Genomic DNA, 18,036 nt, shown 5'->3' on the forward strand with positions numbered 1-18,036 from the left:
AAAACAACGAAAGACAGTTCCTTATCTTGCTCCGGTGGTTAAACTTGACAGCAGTGAAGGCAAGGGTTATAGGTGAGACAAGGCAAGGCTCCCAGGAGGAAGGTGAAGGGAAGGGATACAGACAAGGGGTTTGGACAGGAACAATCCAGCAGCCAGAGGCTGATTCCTAAAGCTATTTATGAAGCCAGCCCAAACGAGAATCAGCTGCCTCAACAGAAACTGGGGAAAACCAGAAAACCTGGAATAAGGAACATGGACTGGACTGCGAACCAGAATGCGGATTTTACGGACTGGACCATGACAACCCCAGGGTGTAGTTCATCTAGCCCGGGTGATTTATGTACCCTTAGGTCTTTCAGCTTTTTGACCACCTTCTCCCTTGTAATAATAACTGTACTCACTTCTCTTCCTTCACACCTTTCAACATCTGGCACAATGTTAGTGTCTTCCACAGTGAAGACTGATGCAAAATACTGATATAGTTCATCTGCCATCTCCTTGGCCCCTGCTATTAATTCTCCAGTCTCATTTTCTAGCAGTCCTGTATCCACTCTCATTTTCTTTTAATTTTCACCATTTGAAGAAGTTTTTCTATCCACTTTGATAATGTTTGCTGGTTTGCATCCCTATTTCATTTTTCCCTCTGAAAGATTCATTTAGTTGCACTCTGTAGGGTTTTAAAAGCATTCCAATCCTGTCTTCCCAGTAATTTTTGCTTTGTTGTCTGCTCTTTCTTTTGCTTTTACATTAGCTTTGACTTCCCTTGTCAGCCAAGGTTGTACTTTTTTGTCATTTAATATGCTTACTTGGAACTTTTTTTTTATTGAGCATAGCAAAGTACTTTTGCCACAAAACAACAAATTTCAGGATATGTTGTTGTGATACTAAACCTGATTCGACCTGCAGTCTGCAGTCTCTTGAGCAACACGTTCAAAATGCTGGAAGAACTCAGCAGGTCAGGAAGCATCTATAGAAATTAATAAACAGCCAAGAACCTCCATTAGGAACCTTTGAAGTTTATAATCTGTGGCCTCTTACGTCTCCATGACCCCGAGGGGGCTTGACAGAGTAGATACAGTGAGGATGCTTCTCTTTTTCGGATTCGGTCACCAGTGGGTGAGCCATTGACTTAAGGTTGTCATAGTCTGGGAGGCTATGCTGTAGGTAATGGGATAATCTCCACACCACCAGGTTAGAAACAGCTACTTCAACTATTTGGTTCTTCAAGCAAGCTGCACAACCCTAATCACTACAGTTCAGCAACACTGTGACCACTCTGTTCACTTTGAAGAGAAGTGGACTTTGTATTTTTTTGTTCTATTTGTGGTCTTCACCTGTAAAAAAAAATTGTGCATAATTTATGTTTTTCTTGTGAATGCTGTATATCTGATGTTCTCTGCCTCTGATGCTGCTGCAAGTATTTTTTCAATGCACCTAGGCATACATACATGGTATTTTTATATTCCTCATTGTAACGCGTAGTCAATTTTTAATGTATTGTTGCCACAAAAAACTAATTTCATGAAATGCACTCAGAGGCCACTTTATCAGATACACCTGCTCGTTAGTGCTAAATATCTAATCAGCCAATCATGTGACAGCAACTCAGTGCATAAAGTATGCAGACGTAGTCAAGAGTTTCAGTTGTTCATACTAAACATCAAAATGGAGTAGAAATGTGATCTAAGTGACTTTGACCACAACATGATTGTTGGTGCCAGATGGGGTGGTTTGAGTATCTCAAAAACTGCTGGGAATTTCATGAACAACAATATCTAGAGCGTACAAAAAATGGTGCAAAAAACAAAAAAAAAAATCCAGTGAGCAGCAGTTCTCTGTGTGAAGACGCCTTGTTAATGGGAGAGGTCAGAGGAGAATGACCAGACTGGTTCTGTGGGTGAAAACACCTTGTCAATGGGAGAGGTCAGAGGAGAATGACCAGACTGGTTCTGTGGGTGAAAACACCTTGTTAATGAGAGAGGTCGGAGGAGAATGGACAGTCTGGTTCTGTGGGTGAAAACACCTTGTTAATGAGAGAGGTCGGAGGAGAATGGACAGACTGGTTCTCTGTGTGAAGACGCCTTGTTAATGGGAGAGGTCAGAGGAGAATGACCAGACTGCCTCGAGCTGATAGGAAGATTGCAGTAACTCAAATAACCACAGTGGTGTGCCGAAGAGCATCTCTGAATGCACAACCTATCAAAACTAGGAGTGGATGTGCTACAGCAGCAGAAGACCATGAGCATACCCTCAGTAGCCACTATTATTTATTTATTTTATTGAGATACCCTTCAAATTGCACCGCCCAGCAACCCCCAAATTAACGTTAGCCTAATCACAAGAAAATTTACAATGACCAACCGGTACGTCTTTGGAATGTGGGAGGAAACCCGAGCACTCGGAGGAAACCCACATGGTCATGAGGAGAACGTACAAATACCTTACAGACAGCAGTGGGAATTAAGTCTGGGTGGCTGGCACTGTAATCAACTATGCTGCCGTGCTGGCCCATGGTACAGGAAGTACTTAATAAAGCGACCACTGAGTGTATGTCAGTGACTCTGACTCTAGCATATCCCCGGATTTTAAACGAAAACTACTTCAATCCTATTGGAACGTAGGATATCTATTTACACTGATATACCAGTCATGGAAATGCAGATGGTTCTTCAGCTACACAATGAACATTCAACAGGGTATTTTACACTGAGAAAGTTGTTTAATGTCTGTTTAAAAAGTGATTCTGCAAACTGCAACTCAGTCGCATGAAACAACGCAAGTCATGAAAACAATGTGACCACCAGGCTCGATGGGGAAACTGATTAGTTACTACACTCTGACCCTGTTCTGATGCCAAATATTTCACTTAGTTGTTGTGCAGTCATTCAAAGCAGATTCCACAAGGGAAAGATGCCATTAGGCTATCAAAATATACAGAAATCTTTACATAATCTCAGCACGTACAGTACTATGCAGAAGTCTTGGGCACATATATATATCACTAGGGAGCCTGAGACCTTTGTACTGTACTGTTGTAATTTTATGAATTGCACTGTACTGCTGCCGCTAACAATAAACCAATTTCATGATGTATGTGAGTGATGATAAATCTGATTCATGCTTGGGAAGAGAGGAAAGGGGTGGGGAGGGAGCGAGAAGCACCAGAGAGATGTTCTGTAATAAGACCATAAAGGCCATAAGATATAGATGCAGAATTAGACCATTTGGCCCATTGAGTCTGCTGTTTTCTCCCCATATCCCTTCATGCCCTGACCAATCAAGAATCTATCAACCACTGTCTTTAAAAGGCTTGACCTCTCCCAGCTGCCTGTAGAAATGAATTCCACAGATTCACCACTCCCTGGTTGAAGAAATTCCTCCTCACCTCTGTTCTAAAAGGACGCCCCTCTATTCTGAGGCTGTGTCCTCTGGACCTAGACTCCCACAAAATAGGAAACATCCTCTCCACATCCACTCTGTCAAGGCCTTTCACCATTCAATAGGTTTCAATGAGGTCACCCCTCATTCTTCTGAATTCCAGTGAGTACAGACCCAGAGCCATCAAATGTTCTTCATATGACAGGCCATTCAATCCTGGAATCATTTTTGTGAACCTCTTTTGAACCCTCTCCAATGTCAGCACATCCTTTCTTAGATAAGGGGCCCAAACCTGCTCACAATACTCTAAGTGAGGCCCCATCAGTGCTTTATTAAGCCTATTGTTCAATAAACCAATTGTTTGGAATGACCTTGTCTTGTGCCTCAGGGCTGGGTGAGCCTGCACTTGCACCACCCCCTGTCCCTGGCACTCCTTCTTTGACCCCTGTCCCACACCCTACTCATGGCGCACCACCCTCATCATTCCCAAAGTACTTTGCTTCTGTGCTCCTGCCAAATTTACAAACTCACTCTTGGCTCAATGTTGACAAATACAGTGCTGTGCAAAAGTCTTCGGAACCCTAGTTATATTAATGTGCCTAAGACTGTGGCACAGTACTGTGTGATGGTAGGAGATTGTAATCCAATGTCAATACTAATCTCTAGATATTGCCACTACTTTGCAGGGAAAATGTATTCAAATCATTGTCAGAATATGAAAAAAATAATATGATTAATTTCTGAGCTTGTGTGCAGATTAAATGGTTAATCCACTAGACAAACTTTTATATAATCCAGTTCAAACTGATAATTTGTCGTTTCTAACACCTGTGATCTTAGAAATGTTTTGAAGTGACCCTGTTAAGGGATGATTTGGGTACACACACAGAAAAGAAGTTTTTCCTGCATTGATGAACACCTTCACAACAAACCTACTCTCGCCACTGAAAGCTTCCAACTTCAACATTCAATGCTCAAAGTTCAAATTTATTACGTATACTTTGATCAACAACACCAAACCTGAGAAGAACAGATAAGCCATGGATAATCCAAAACAACATTCATCCAAACTTCTAAACAAAGTCAGTAGAACTTGAAATGAAATTCCAGTGCAGGCATGTGTACTTGTTTCCATTGGCTCCTCAGCTGAACACAGTCTGTGGTTTTGTCATGTTTTGAAACAGGAAGGTTATATTTTCTTTTGTGCTTTCAAGATAAGGATCTGGAATGTGTTGGACTTTTCCAGAGTAGTGTTTCCAGTACATTAGTTCGGACATGGAAAGGTTCTCCTGGGAATCAACCATTCCTGAGCTCCGGTTCAGTTGACAAGATCGAGGATTCTGGTACTTTTCTGCCGCGTTTGCCACTAGGGAAAAAAAAACACATTAGCTGAAATAAAGCTGTTAGAGCAGCATTCTGAAAATGTTTTCACACAATAAATCTGATGGTTACAAAGAGTACAATTCCACCTTTGGCACATTGTTTCTGCTGGGGACACCTTAAAAGATGTGCTGGCATTGAAGAGGGTTCAGAGAGGTTCACAAGAATGATTCTGGAATGAAAGGGTTAACATGAGGACGTTTGCTGGCTCTGGGCCTGTACTCAATGGAATTAAGAAAAATTGGGGGAGGGGAGGATCTCATTGAAACCTATCAAATATTGAAAGGCCTGGACAAAGTGGATGTGGAGGGGATGTTTCCTATTGTGGAAGAGTCTAGGATCAGAGGGCACAGTCTCAGAATAGAGCAACGTCCAGCTAGAACAGAGATAAGGAGGAATTTCTTGAGCCAGCGGGTGGTGAATCTGTGGAATTTTTGCCACAAACAGCTGTGGAGGCCAAGTTATTGGGCATATTTAAAGCAGATAGATTTTCGATTAGTCAGGGCACAAAAGATTGGGGGGAGAAGGCAGAAGAATGGCGTTGACAGGGATAATACATCAGTCATGATGGAACGCGAAGCAGACTCGATGAGCTGAATGGCCTAAATGTGCTCCTATGTCCTATGGTCTTAAGAACTAATCAGTCCAGCGACATAAGTAAACTGAGTAATCCCTAGAAAAACTCAGTTTTGAGAGGCACAAAAGTTTGGAAGTGTAATAGTTCTGGCTTGCAACACACTGTACATATACTCAGTGGCCACTTCCCTAGGTACACCTGCTCGTTAATGCAAACACCTAATCAGCCAATCATGTGGCAGCAACCCAATGCATGAAAGCATGCAGACATGGTCAAGAGGTTCAGTTGTTGTTCAGACCAAACATCAGAATGGGGAAGAAATGTGATCTAAGTGACTTTGACCATGGAAATGATTGTTGGTGTTAGATGGGGTGGTTTGAGTATCTCAGAAACAGCTGATCTCTGGAGACTTTCATGCACAACGGTCTCTAGGGTTTTCAGAGAATGGTGAGAAGAACAAAAAACATCCCATGAGTGCAAACGCTTTGCCAATGAGAAAGAACCGAGGAGAACGGCCAGACTGGTTCAAGCTGACAGGAACCCAAATAACCACATGTACAGAAGAGCATCTCTGAATGCACAACATGTTGAATCTTGAAGTGGATGGGCTTCAGCAGCAGAAAACCAGGAACATACACACAGCATCCACTTTATTAGGTACAGAAAGTATGAATAAAGTCGCCACTTAGTATACACTACTGTGCAAAATTGTTAGGCACCATAGAATTTTTATATGTTTTCAGATAGTATGGGCCTCCACAGAGCAACGTACCATTAGGAGTTTGTACGTTCTCCCTATGACTATGTGGGTTTCCTCTGGGTGCTCTGGTTTCCTCCCACTGTAACCTACCGGTTGATAGGTTAATTGGTCATTGTAAATTGTCCAGTGATTAGACTACGGTTAAATTGGGGGCTGCTGGGCAAGGGTCTGTTCCACACTGTATCTCAATCAATCAACCTCAACATCTTCGAGGCTGTCTGGGATTACTTGGAAAGGCAAAATCAAGCGAGACAACCAAAGTCTGCACAAGAACTGTGGCAAGTTCTCCAAGATGCATGGAACAACTGACCAATCTTTTTATAAGACCGTACAATGGTGTACCTAAGAGAATTGATATAAAGGCAAAGGGTGGACTCACCAAATAATTGTTTTAAATTAGTTTTTTACTGTTTACTGCTAGTTAGAGTATTTAGCAAAACTTTTTATTTCCTTATTTTTGAAAGCATCTTCACCTTACAGAATTTTTTTTACCTGTGCCAAAGACCTCTGCACAGTGCTGTATGTAACAAGGCAGGCAACGACACACCCTCAACCCCTTTTAATAAAAATTCCTGGTTCAGAATCTGTCATTAGCTATAACAGAATGTAGAGGCAGGGGATTTAATGTCTGGCTGAACTCTTCACCGTTTAAAGAATTGCCTGTAAAATGGCAGATTTTGCATTTTTACTAAGTTTGCAGTAAAACAGCTGTCATTTAAACCCGATGACTAATCCAGGAACCCATCATTTTTTAAAAAAATCTCAGGGGATGGGGTTTGTAGTGTGGTTGTTGTTTTGCAAGTTCCATCAGGGTTCAAATCCTGCTGCTGTCGGTGAGGCGTTTGTACGTTCTCCCTGTTTTCTGCAGGTGCTCCTTCCACATTCCAAACATGTAAGGTTAGGGTTAATGAGCTGTGGGTATATTATGTTGGCACTGGAAGCCTGGCAACACCTACTTCTTGCTGATTTGATTTCATTCAATGACAGAGTTCAATATATGTAATAATTAGTTTGCTATTTATTGAAATATAACCAAAATCTGGTTTACAATATTCAGCAAGGCTCAGTATATTTAAAGGGAACTTCAGAGGGAACAGCAGAAGTGGTGGAAACGGGTTCGATTTCTACATTTAAGAGAAGTTTGAATAGATAGAGGGCTATGGCCCAGGAGCACGTTGATGGGATGGCACGGACTAGATGGGCTGAAGGGCCTATTTCTGTGGAGTAGTGCTTTATGATTCTATGACTTACCTGATAGTTCCCCATTTCTCAGGCAGGTGCAAGAGAGGAGGTCATGAGTCAGACAATCAGAGCCTTCATCCAATTCAAAAAGATTTCTTAGTTCTTCCAGGGAAAAGCTGGCATGGTCTCGCTTCTTTTTCAGGTCGACCACTGCCCCAGATAAACTTTGTTTACTAATCTGTCGCTGATAAATTTTCTCTTCTATCGTTCCTACAACAGATGAAAAAGTTAGTGATTTACAACTCACCTTGTACACCCCAACCAAATCACCACTCATCCTCTGCTCCAGAGTGAACTGGGTTCAATTCCCACCGCTGCCTGTAAGGAGGCTATATGTTCTCCCCGTGACAGTGTAGGTTTTCTCAGGGTGTTCCACCTTTCTCCCACAGTCCAAAGACATACCAGTCAGTAGGTTAATTAGCCATTGTAAATTGTTCCGTGATTAGGTTCAGGTTAAATCGGGGGAATATTGGGCGGCAGAGTTTGAAGGGCTACAAGAGACGATGTCACACTGTATTTCTATAAGTTAAAAATAAACTCCTCTGCACTATCTCTAAAGCCTCCATATCCTTCCTATAATGAGGTGACCAGAACTGAATACAATATTCCAAATGTGGTCTAACCAGGGTTTTATAGAGTTGCAACATTATCTTTCAGCTCTTAAATTCAAAGAGAAGTTAAAACTAAATTCTAAATTTCATTTCAACAGAGTTGCAAAATTAATGATGATTGGAGAGTACCAGTGAAGTTCAGCTTTGTATTACAATTATACAAAAGCATTAACACGGGAAAATGAGCTTTACTCACTGAAACTCTCTTTATTAGTTAATCGGAGGATTAAGTGATTAAACATTTTTGGATTCAATCACATTCAAACAAGCTATAGAAAGCAGCCAACAGAATATCAGGCATAGATTTGAATTTATAAACATCTGGGACAATACAACCTCCTGGGATATCAACATATTTTCCTCTGTTTTCAAAAAAATGAGAAGGGTACATCCTTCCTCAACATATATCGAGAAAGGTGCCAGAAAAGGGCCAGTAACATCATGAAGGATCTCAATCAAACTTGCTCGTGGACTGTTTGTCCCACCACTAGCTAGAAGAGGCTACGTAGCATCCACACCAGGATCACCAGACTCAACAAGTTACTTTCTCCAAGCAGTAAGGCTGATCAACACCTCCACCCACTAACCCGCCCTTCCAGACCCCAACCACCACTACTTTATCATTTCCAGTCAATCACCTTATGCACAGACACTCCTGTGCCTAGCGTCATCTTATGGACATACAATCAATCTATGTATATAGGCTATCTTATGTATTTATATTGATTGTATTTTCTTATTATTATTCTTTATCTTGCTGTCATTTTTTTGTGCTGGATTGTGTACCCAGCAGCACCTCCACATCCTGAGGAGATGGCATGTCTTCCCCCACCACCCCATCTTATCTGAATTTTACAGCTGCGCCATTGGGAGCATCCTGACAAGTTGCATTTCCATTTGGTATGGGAGCAGTCGAGCATTGGACCACAAGTCCTTACAAAGGACGGTGAGAATGGCCGAGAGGACCATAGGGGTTTCTCTTCTATCCACTGAGGACATTTATCAAGAGCGCTGTGTACACAGGGACCTTAGTATTATCAAGGATCCCACCCATCCCTACAGCATCCTCTTTGACTTTCTACCATCAGGCACGAGACTCTGATGCATAAAAACAAGAATGGTCAAGATGGGAAACGGTTTCTTCCCCCAGGCCATTAGGCTTCTGAGCTCCATCGCAATACAAAGTGTCACCAGATAATTTGTACTGTACCTACAATACTTAACTTATGCACTTCACTTTGTTTACCTATGCATATTTCTTACTTCCTAAGTTATTGTGTGTTATGTGTACTACTGTGCTTTACACCCTGGACTGGAGAAACAATGTCTTGTTTGATATTATGCATGATAAATGACAATCAACTTGACTTGAATCATGAATACTTTTCATCTTGTCCTTCAGCATTAGGAAGTTGCTTGAGAATTCACTACCCAAACTACTATAGTATTATAATAGTATGTATTAGTTCCTAGTAGTTATTGACAGATGAATTCATCCAGTGTACGCTGCTGTGTTCTTTTGATTGACTGTCATATCTTGCTCTCAGGTGATATGTACGACCATTTGAATAGATTTGAATAGCTCAGACTCAGCAGAAAGCAGCTGATTTTGCAATCGAGGTCAGGTGACCAAGCAGTTTGAAAAGCTCAAACAAATAAATAGAGGGTTACCTCAAGCAGAGCGGCCTGTGGAAAGCGGCCAGTGAAGGAGTGGAGATTTGAGGCTTTGACTTGAGGGGCTTCGACGAGAAAAGGCTGAGGACGAGCTTCACTCCAAGTGAGGTAAGGCCAGGTAAGTTCCTTACAAAGGAGAAAGTTTCAAAAGTTGAGGCAAGTATTGGGTAGGTCATGGCAGCTGAGATTGGCCCCGTGGTTTGTTCATCCTGCAGCATGTGGGAAATCAGGTATACTCCCAGTGTCCCTGACGACTATGTGTGCAGGAAGTGTGTCCAACTGCAGCTTCTGGCAGACCGCATTGAGCGTCTGGAGCTGCGATTGGACTCATACTGTGGCATCCACAATGCTGAGAAAGTCGTGAATAGCACGTTCAGTGAGTTGGCCACACCGCAGGTAAAGGCTACACAGGCAGAAAGGGAATGGGTGGCCACTAGACAGCGTAGCAGTAGGCAGGTAGTGCAGGAGTCCCCTGAGGTCATCTCCCTCCTAAACAGATATACTGTTTTGGATACTGTTGGGGGAGATGTCTCATCAGGGGAAGGCAGCAGCAGCCGAGTTCATTGCACCATGGGTGGCTCTGCGGCACAGGAGGGAAGGAAAAGGAGTGGGAGAGCTATAGTGATAGGGGATTTGATTGTAAGGGGAATAGATAGGCGTTTCTGCAGCCACAAACGAGACTCCAGGATGGTGTGCTGCCTCCCTGGTGCAAGGGTCAAGGATGTCTCTGAGCGGCTGCAGGACATTCTGGAATGGGAGGGTGAACAGCCAGTAGTCATGGTGCACATAGGTACCAACGATACAACGTGGTACATAGGTACCAACGATATAGGTGAAAAATGGGATGAGGTCCTACAAGGTGAATTTAGGGAGTTAGGAGATAAACTAAAAAGTAGGACCACAAAGGTAATAATCTCTGGATTACTACCAGTGCCACGTGCTAGTCAGAGTAGAAATAGGAGGATATTTCAGTTGAATACGTGGCTTGAAAAATGGAGCAAGGGGGAGGGATTCAAATTTCTGGGGCATTGGAACCAGTTCTTGGGAAGGTGGGACCGGTATAAACAGGACGGTCTGCACCTAGGCTGGACTGGAACCAATGTCCTAGGGGGAGCATTTGCTACTGCTGTTCAGGAGGATTTAAACTAATGTGACAGGGGGATGGGAACAAGTGCAGAGAGACAGAGGGGTGTAAAATGAGGGTAGAAGCAAAAAGTAGTAAGGTGAAAAGTAAAAGTGGCAGGCAGGCAAATCCAGGGCAAAAAGCAAAAAGGACCACTTTTCAACATAATTGTATAAGGGCTAAGAGTGTTTTGAAAACAAGTCTGAAGGCTTTGTGTGTCAATGCGAGGAGCATTCGTAACAAGGTGGATGAATTGAATGTGCAGATAGTTATTAATGAATATGATATAGTTGGGATCACAGAGACATGGCTCCAGGGTGACCAAGGATGGGAGTGCAACATCCAGGGATATTCAATATTCAGGAAGGATAGACAGGAAAGAAAAGGAGGTGGGGTAGCATTGCTGGTTAGAGAGGAGATTAACACAATAGAAAGGAAGGACATTAGCCTGGAGGATGTGGAATCGATATGGGTAGAGCTGCGTAACACTAAGGGGCAGAAAATGCTGGTGGGAGTTGTGTACAGGCCACCTAACAGTAGTAGTGAGGTTGGGGATGGCATTAAACAGGAAATCAGAAATGCGTACAATAAAGGAACAGTAGTTATAATGGGTGACTTCAATCTACATATAGATTAGGTGAACCAAATTGGTAAGGGTGCTGAGGAAGAGGATTTCTTGGAATGTATGCGGAATGGTTTTCTGAACCAACATGTCGAGGAACCAACTAGAGAGCAGGCCATTCTAGATTGGGTATTGAACAATGAGGAAGGGTTAGTTAGCAATCTTGTCGAGCGAGGCCCCTTGGGTAAGAGTGACCATAATATGGTGGAATTCTTCATTAAGATGGAGAGTGACATAGTTAATTCAGAAACAAAGGTTCTGAACTTAAAGAAGGTTAACTTTGAAGGTATGAGACGTGAATTAGCTAAGATAGACTGGCAAATGATACTTCAAGGGTTGACGGTGGATATGCAATGGCAAGCATTTAAAGATCACATGGATGAACTACAACAATTGTTCATCCCAGTTTGGCAAAAGAATAAACCAGGGAAGGTAGTGCACCCGTGGCTGACAAGGGAAATTAGGGATAGTATCAAGTCCAAAGAAGAAACATATAAATTAGCAAAAAAAAGTGGTACACCTGAGGACTGGGAGAAATTCAGAGACCAGCAGAGGAGGACAAAGGGCTTAATTAGGAAAGGGAAAAAAAGATTATGAGAGAAAGCTGGCAGGGAACATAAAAACTGACTGTAAAAGCTTTTATAGATATGTGAAAAGAAAAAGATTGGTCAAGCCAAATGTAGGTCCTTTACAGTCAGAAACAGGTGAATTGATCATAGAGAACAAAGACATGGTAGACCAATTGAATAACTACTTTGGTTCTGTCTTCACTGAGGAGGACATAAATAATCTTCCAGAAATAGTAAGGGACCGAGGGTCTAGTGAGATGGAGGAACTGAGGGAAATACATGTTAGTAGGGAAGTGGTGTTAGGTAAATTGAAGGGATTAAAGGCAGATAAATCCCCAGGGCCAGATGGTCTGCAATCCCAAAGTGCTTAAGGAAGTAGCCCAAGAAATAGTGGATGCATTAGTGATAATTTTTCAAAACTCCTTAGATTCTGGATTAGTTCCTGAAGATTGGAGGGTGGCTAATGTAACCCTGCTTTTTAAAAAAGGAGGGAGAGAGAAACCAGGGAATTATAGACCGGTTAGTCTGACATCGGTGGTGGGGAAAATGCTAGAGTCGGTTATCAAAGATGTGATAACAACACATTTGGAGAGAGGTGAAATCATCGGACAAAGTCAGCATGGATTTGTGAAAGGAAAATCATGTCTGACGAATCTTATAGAATTTTTTGAAGACGTAACTAGTAGAGTGGATAGGGGAGAGCCAGTGGATGTGGTATATTTAGATTTTCAAAAGACTTTTGACAAGGTCCCACACAAGAGATTATTGTGCAAACTTAAAGCACATGGTATTGGGGGTATGGTATTGATGTGGATAGAGAATTGGTTGGCAGACAGGAAGCAAAGAGTGGGAGTAAACGGGACCTTTTCAGAATGGCAGGCAGTGACTAGTGGGGTACCGCAAAGCTCAGTGCTGGGACCCCAGTTGTTTACTATATATATTAATGATTTAGACGAGGGAATTAAATGCAGCATCTCCAAGTTTGCGGATGACACGAAGCTGGGCGGCGGTGTTAGCTGTGAGGAGGATGCTAGGAGGATGCAGGGTGACTTGGATAGGTTAGGTGAGTGGGCAAATTCATGGCAGATGCAATTTAATGTGGATACATGTGAGGTTATCCACTTTGGTTGCAAGAACAGGAAAACAGATTATTATCTGAATGGTGGCCGATTAGGAAAAGGGGCGATGCATCGAGACCTGGGTGTCATTGTACACCAGTCATTGAAGGTGGGCATGCAGGTACAGCAGGCGGTGAAAAAGGCAAATGGTATGTTGGCATTCATAGTAAAAGGATTTGAGTACAGGAGCAGGGAGGTTCTACTGCAGTTGTACAAGGCCTTGGTGAGACCGCACCTAGAATATTGTGTGCAGTTTTGGTCCTCTAATTTGAGGAAAGACATTCTTGCCATAGAGGGAGTACAGAGAAGGTTCTCCAGATTGATTCCTGGGATGGCAGGACTTTCATATGAAGAAAGACTGGATCGACTAGGCTTATACTCACTAGAATGTAGAAGATTGAGGGAGGATCTTATTGAAACATATAAAATTCTAAAGGGATTGGACAGGCTAGATGCAGGAAGGTTGTTTCTGATGTTGGGGAAGTCCAGAACGAGGGGTCACAGTTTAAGGATAAAGGGGAAGCCTTTTAGGACCGAGATGAGGAAAAACTTCTTCACACAAAGAGTGATGAATCTGTGGGAATTCTCTGCCACAGGAAACAGTTGAGGCCTGTTCATTGGCTATATTTAAGAGGAAGTTAGATATGGCCCTTGTGGCTAAAGGGATCAGGGGGTAAGGAGAGAAAGCAGGTACAGGGTTCTGAGTTGGATGATCAGCCATGATCATACTGAATGGCGATGCAGGCTCGAAGGGCTGAATGGCCTACTCCTGCACCTATTTTCTATGTTTCTATGTTTCTATTTGGTAATTTGACAATGGTCTATATTACATTCAAGTCAAGTCAAGTCACTTTTATTGTCATTTCGACCATGATTGCTGGTATAGTACATAGTAAAAATGAGACATTGTTTTTCAGGACCACGGTGTTACATGACACAGTACAAAAACTAGACTGAACTACGTAATTTTAAAAAACAACACAGAGAAAGCTACACTAGACTACAGACCTACACTGGACTGCGTAAAGTGCCCAAGAACAGTGCAGGCATTACAATAAATAATAAACAGGACAATAGGGCAAGGTGTCAGTCCAGGCTTCGGGTATTGAGGAGTCTGATAGCTTGGGGGAAGAAACTGTTACATAGTCTGGCTGTGAGAGCCCGAATGCTTTGGAGCCTTTTCCCAGACGGCAGGAGGGAGAAGAGATTGCATGAGGGGTGTGTGGGGTCCTTCATAATGCTGTTTCCTTTGCGGATGCATTCAAAATTTGATCAAGTCTGACCTCGTATCTACATACCTATACTCAAAAGCTGGGTAATAACTGAAGACATGCCTAACCAAATGAAACTAAAACCAATCAGTTCCTCAGCAAAGGTTCTTCAAACAGAATGCTTTATGATCCAGTTATCTCAGTTATTCTGCTTAATTAGGACAGGAGTCTCTTGCTTCTACCGAGCGTCAGTCATATGTACCTGTGTGGCAGTTAGATACTGCAGTGTGCTCAGTTAGAACAATTTTTAAATAAGTATCAGTTGCGTGTGTTTGTGTTCAAAAAGCAGTGATTTTTTCACTGATATTCGAAGAGAAATAAGCAGTAGGAAACTTCAGAAATGTTTTGCTCACTGTGGTTTCAAGCGTGAAGGTTTGGAGATTCCAGAAATGGTCAGGATTGAAAAAGAAACGGTTTCACTACTTCAACAAGTTAGGGCCTACAAAATATTTGAAAGTTTAGACAATCATCTTGAACCTTACAATGAAAATGAAGATTTGGAGGATGCAAAAGTCAAAAGTCTGGTATGGTAGTATTCCAGGGTTGGGAGCACGGTACTTCAAAGAGGTTACTCACAGGTCGGTGAAGCTGGTATACAAGGAGAGCTTTGTGGATGTTTGGACATTCAAGAGGTCCAACCAGCGTCAGGAACAGAGCGCTGCAAATTAAATCAAAGTACAGAACGAGAAAGCAGTCCGGCCATCATTGGGAGTGGGCCAGTGAGGGTTCGTCAGGTTTTGACTCAAGAGGCTTTGATGAAAAGCGGCTGAGGTCAAAGAAACAGGCTAGAAGGTTTGGTCTTGGTTGCCATTGTACAGTGCAGGCAGGACGGCAGATGTGGCAGTGGAATGCTCCTCTAGGATGTGGGAATTCATGGGGCCTGACGGTCTCCCTGATGACTACACCTGCAGGAAGTGCAGCCAATTCCAGCTCCTGGAAGACTGCATTAAGGAGCTGGAGCTGGATGAACCAAGGATCATCCGGGAGGCAGAGCAATTGACAGATAAGACTTTTGAGTTGGCGGTTACACCCAGAGTGCAGAATTTGGAGCGTAAAGGGAAAGGAAGTCAACGTAGGGTCCCCCTGTGGCCATTCACTTAGCAACAGGTATACTCCTTTGGATACTGTTGAGGGGGATGACCTATCTGGGCAAGGCAGCAGCAGCCAGACCAGTAGCACTGAGGTCAGCTCTGAGCCTCAGAAGGGAAGGGTGAAGCCAGGCAGAGCAAAAGTCATAGGGGACTCGATAGTAGGGGACAGACAGGGGATTCTGCGGCAACAAAACAGACACCAGGAGAGTATGTTGCCTCCCAGGCGCTAGGGCCCAGGATGTCTCTGAGCGGTTGCAGAATATTCTTGAAGGGGAGGATGAGCAGTTGGAGGTCGTGGTACATGTTGCTACCAATGACGTAGACAGGAGAGGGGTAGAGTCCTGCGCAGTAAGTTTAGGCAGTTAGGAAGGAGGCTGAAGAGCAGGACCCCTGAGGTGGTAATCTCCGGTTCACTCCCAGTGACACGAGCCAGTGAAGGTCAGAACAGGAAGATAGCGTAGATGAATGAGTGGCTGAGGAGATGGTGCAGGGGCAGGGTTTCAAGTTCTGGGATCAGTGGAACCATTTCTGGGGAAAGGGTGACCTGTTCAAGTGGGATACTTTGCACCTGAACTGGAGGGGAACCAATATCCTGGCAGGGAGATTTGCTAATGCTTTTGGGGAGGGTTTAAACTGGATTTGCAGTGGGGTGGGAACTGAAGTGAAGAGGCAGAGGATGAGGCGGTTGGCATACAAGTAGTGTCAGCATAGGGAGTTTTTGAGGAAGGATAGGCAGATGATAGACCAGAGAGACACTCATTTAGATGGTTTGGGATGTGTCCATTTTAATGCAAGGAGTACCATAAACAAGGTGGATGAATGTAGGGCATGGATCAATATGTGGAACAGTGGTGTTGTGGCCATTACAGAGACTTGGATGACTCATGGACAGGAATGGCTGCTGAGAGTGCCAGGCTTTAGATGTTTCAAAATAGACAGGGAGGGAGGCAAAAGAGGGAGAGGAGAGGCACTGCTAATCAAGGTTAGTATTACGGCTGCAGAAAAGGAGGAAGTCATGGAGGAATTGTCTACTGCGTCACTGTGGGTGGAAGTCAGAAACAGGGAGGGGGCAATAACTCTACTAAGTTTTTTTTATAGATCCCTCAACAGTAAAGAAGCATCGAGGAGCAGACAGGGAGGTAGATTCTGGAATAGTGCGATAATAATAGGGTTGTTGTAATGGGTGACATTAACTTTCTTTATATTGACTGCCATTTCCTTAGATCGGGGGTTTAGATGGAGTGCTGTCGGGTGTGTTCAGGAAGGTTTTGTTATGCAAAGTGTTGATAAGCCAACTGGAGGAGAGGCTGTACTTGATTTGGTATTGGAAAATGAACCTGGTCAGGTGTCAGATCTCTCAATGGGACAGCATTTTGGAGGTAGTAATCACAACTCTATCTCCTTCACTCTTGCACTGTAAAGGGATAGGAGCAGATATATTTGGGAAAACATTTAATTGGGGTAGGGGGAAATATGATGCTATTAGACAGGAACTTGGGAACATAAATTGGGAGCAGATGTTCTCGGGAAATGCATGGCAGAAATGTGGCAAATGTTCAGGGAACATTTGCATGACATACTGCATAGGTGTGTTCCACTGAGGCAGGGAAAGGATGGTAGGGTAAAAGAACCATGGTGTACAAAGGATGTAGAAAATCTAGTTAAGAAGAAAAGCTTATGAAAGGCTCAAGAAACTAGGTACTATTAAAGTTCTAGAAAATTGCAAGGTGGCCAGGAAGGAGTACAAGAATGAAATTAGGAGAGCTAGAAGCCATGAGAAGGCCTTGGCGAGCAGGATTAAGGAAAACTCCAAGGCATTTTACAAATGTGTGAAGAGCAAGAGGATGAGCTGTATGAGCACAGGACCAATCAGGAGTGAGAGTGGAGGAAGTAGCGGTATTCAGTATTCACCAGGGAAAAAGACCTTGAGTGTATAGACATTAAGAAAGAGGATGTGCTGGAGCTTTTGAAAGGTATTAAGTTAGATAAGTCGCCAGGTGTCAGGACGCTGGAGCAGGGATCCAATCACAGACCCAGTACTGTGCACACAGTGGTATTAATTGAGTAATAAATCCCAAGGTGCAAACAAAGTCAGCGTCAAAATTCAGACAGAGATCAAAACATCCAGCAAAATCCAAAAATCAGAATCGGGAAACAGGCAGAGTCGATATTCAGACAGAGTACAAATATGAATTCTGGAAAATTCACTGGCACAATCTGGCAACAAACAGGTGAAAACACAGGACTGAAATACATGGAACAATAAACAGAGAGGCAGGTGATAGGTGGAGCACCATGAGACCCAGGTGGCAGCAATACAGGTAATAATGAGAAACAGATGAGAGATGGAATACTCAGTAATACAGGGGCCGGAGTAGAGCGGGAGCGGGGACAGGAGCACAGGAGCACATGGCAATACAAAACCACAGACTGACAGCTAGGAGGAAACACACAAAAAGACAGTTCAACTGGAGGTACTGACACCAGGACCAGACGAGGTATACCCCAGGCTAATGTGGGAAGTGAGGAAGGAGATTGCTGAGCCTCTGGTGATGATCTTTGCATTATCAATAGGGATGGGAGAAGTACCAGAGGATTGGAAGGTTGCAAATGTTGTTCC

At 43.2% G+C, this 18,036-nt stretch overlaps 1 protein-coding gene across 1 annotated transcript in view; it reads right to left on the reverse strand.

Moving 5' to 3' along the window:
* Positions 1-2,730: 2,730 nt before the first annotated feature.
* Positions 2,731-18,036, reverse strand: part of rad54b (RAD54 homolog B) — a 201,930-nt gene continuing 186,624 nt past the window's right edge. Inside the window, exons 14-15 of the mRNA XM_059984898.1 lie at positions 7,347-7,547; positions 2,731-4,744 (exon numbers count right to left, since the gene is read on the reverse strand). Coding sequence (XP_059840881.1) covers positions 4,521-4,744; positions 7,347-7,547 — 425 coding nt within the window. The 3' untranslated portion in view covers positions 2,731-4,520. The remainder of the gene's footprint in view (positions 4,745-7,346; positions 7,548-18,036) is intronic.

This window comes from Hypanus sabinus, chromosome 1 (genome assembly GCF_030144855.1).
Source record: "Hypanus sabinus isolate sHypSab1 chromosome 1, sHypSab1.hap1, whole genome shotgun sequence".
NCBI lineage: Eukaryota > Metazoa > Chordata > Chondrichthyes > Myliobatiformes > Dasyatidae > Hypanus > Hypanus sabinus.